Raw genomic sequence first — 1,541 nt, forward strand, 5'->3', positions numbered from 1 at the left:
AAAATTACAAAAACAAAATAAAATTACTAGTATTGATAAGTCAATTCGTGCGAACATTTTTGATGGCGAATCTTTTGCTTGCTTGTATTGTTTTCAATCACCTCGCTTTACACTGATTTTTCACATTATCATACGTTTTACGCATTATCTCCCTCTTCAAATACACACTTTTTTATTAGAAAGTTAAGAATGAGACTAACAAAAATTTTAAGGTGACTCTCATCAGTTTGAACACTTCAAAGAAACGTTATTATTAGAAGGATTGACACTACAACAATTTATCACTTAACAGCGATGTTATGGTACCATATCAAACACCAATTATTACTGAAATTTGTGACGTAAAAAGTTACCATGCCAACAGAAAAGCCGTGCAAAAACACTCCATACTTTGGATTTAGCTGCTCATATCTCAAAAAAAAAAAAAAAAAAAAATCGGTGACCCCCATTTTTTATCTCTGAAATGTAATCATCATTCCAGAATAAAACTTTCTGCAAAGTTTAAAGGAATTCTATGCAGAGGATTCAGAGCCACCTTAACACTAAATGTGTCTTCAGTTTTTCTTCAATTTACAGGACACACTCTCTCTCTTACTTCGTTTCCTTTAAGTGAATAAGAAAGAACTAAGCCAATTCTCTTTTCCTTCCAGCGATCAAAGAGTGGTCTGTTAGCGCCCCCAACAGCCATCTTGCCGGCGGAATGACGTACAATGACGGAAAACTGACGGTGCCCATCTCTGGACGGTACTACATATATTTATACATCTATTATCACAACAATGGGAGAGTACACCTCCTTGTTAACAACAAAATTGTTACCATGACACAACCGATGAAAACAACAAACAGCGAGGGGGGCTTGTACGCTGGCGGAGTGTTTAAAGTGAAAGCTGGTGACGTCATCATGGCGAAGTCAGGCTCATGGCCAACTCCAACTAGTAAAGTATATATGTGGACCTATCACTGCTACTTCGGGGCATTTTTGATTTGAGCGCGCTCCAATCGCTCTACGACGCATAAAGGCGACAATATAACGACCACCAGTTTTTATGATTTAAGGGATTTAAAAGCTAGACTTCTAATTGTAGTTTTGCTGTTTTGTAGAGGACAAAGTCGTCACAACTGTCTCTTAAAAGACTTATAGCTGTAATATCATTCTTTAAAACTGAAATAAAAAATAATTGTGGTCCCAAATACTTGTGAGTGGACATTTATTGAAGACCTACAACTCTGCTCAGATCAACTAAAGTGGGACTAGCGCATTCCTATTCCGCAGTCATAATTGATCGATGCCATTGACGAAATCTCCAGCTCAAAAAGAAAATGTAAGTTGAAACCGTTTCCCGAGAAATAAATTTCAGTCCTTCGTTGTATAGCATGACACAAAGACATGCAGACAACATGAAGACAACGTTGCAGTGTTTTCGGAATAAACGAATTATTAGCATTTTGCGCGGAATTTGTCTCCGTTAAAAAATTTGCGGCGGGCCTGAGCTGTAGGTATTTTTTCACAGGTCACCAGGTCGTTGTTCTACCTATAC

At 37.6% G+C, this 1,541-nt stretch overlaps 1 protein-coding gene across 6 annotated transcripts in view; it reads left to right on the forward strand.

Moving 5' to 3' along the window:
* The window catches only part of LOC137990067 (uncharacterized), a 13,962-nt gene extending 12,768 nt beyond the window's left edge, over positions 1–1,194 (forward strand). For all 6 annotated transcript variants that reach the window (XM_068835608.1, XM_068835609.1, XM_068835607.1 and 3 more), the window contains one exon: positions 651–1,194. In XM_068835608.1, the coding sequence (XP_068691709.1) occupies positions 651–991 (341 nt within the window). In that variant the 3' untranslated portion in view covers positions 992–1,194. The remainder of the gene's footprint in view (positions 1–650) is intronic.
* Positions 1,195–1,541: the final 347 nt, after the last annotated feature.

Source organism: Montipora foliosa, unplaced genomic scaffold, assembly GCF_036669935.1.
Source record: "Montipora foliosa isolate CH-2021 unplaced genomic scaffold, ASM3666993v2 scaffold_54, whole genome shotgun sequence".
Lineage (NCBI taxonomy): Eukaryota > Metazoa > Cnidaria > Anthozoa > Scleractinia > Acroporidae > Montipora > Montipora foliosa.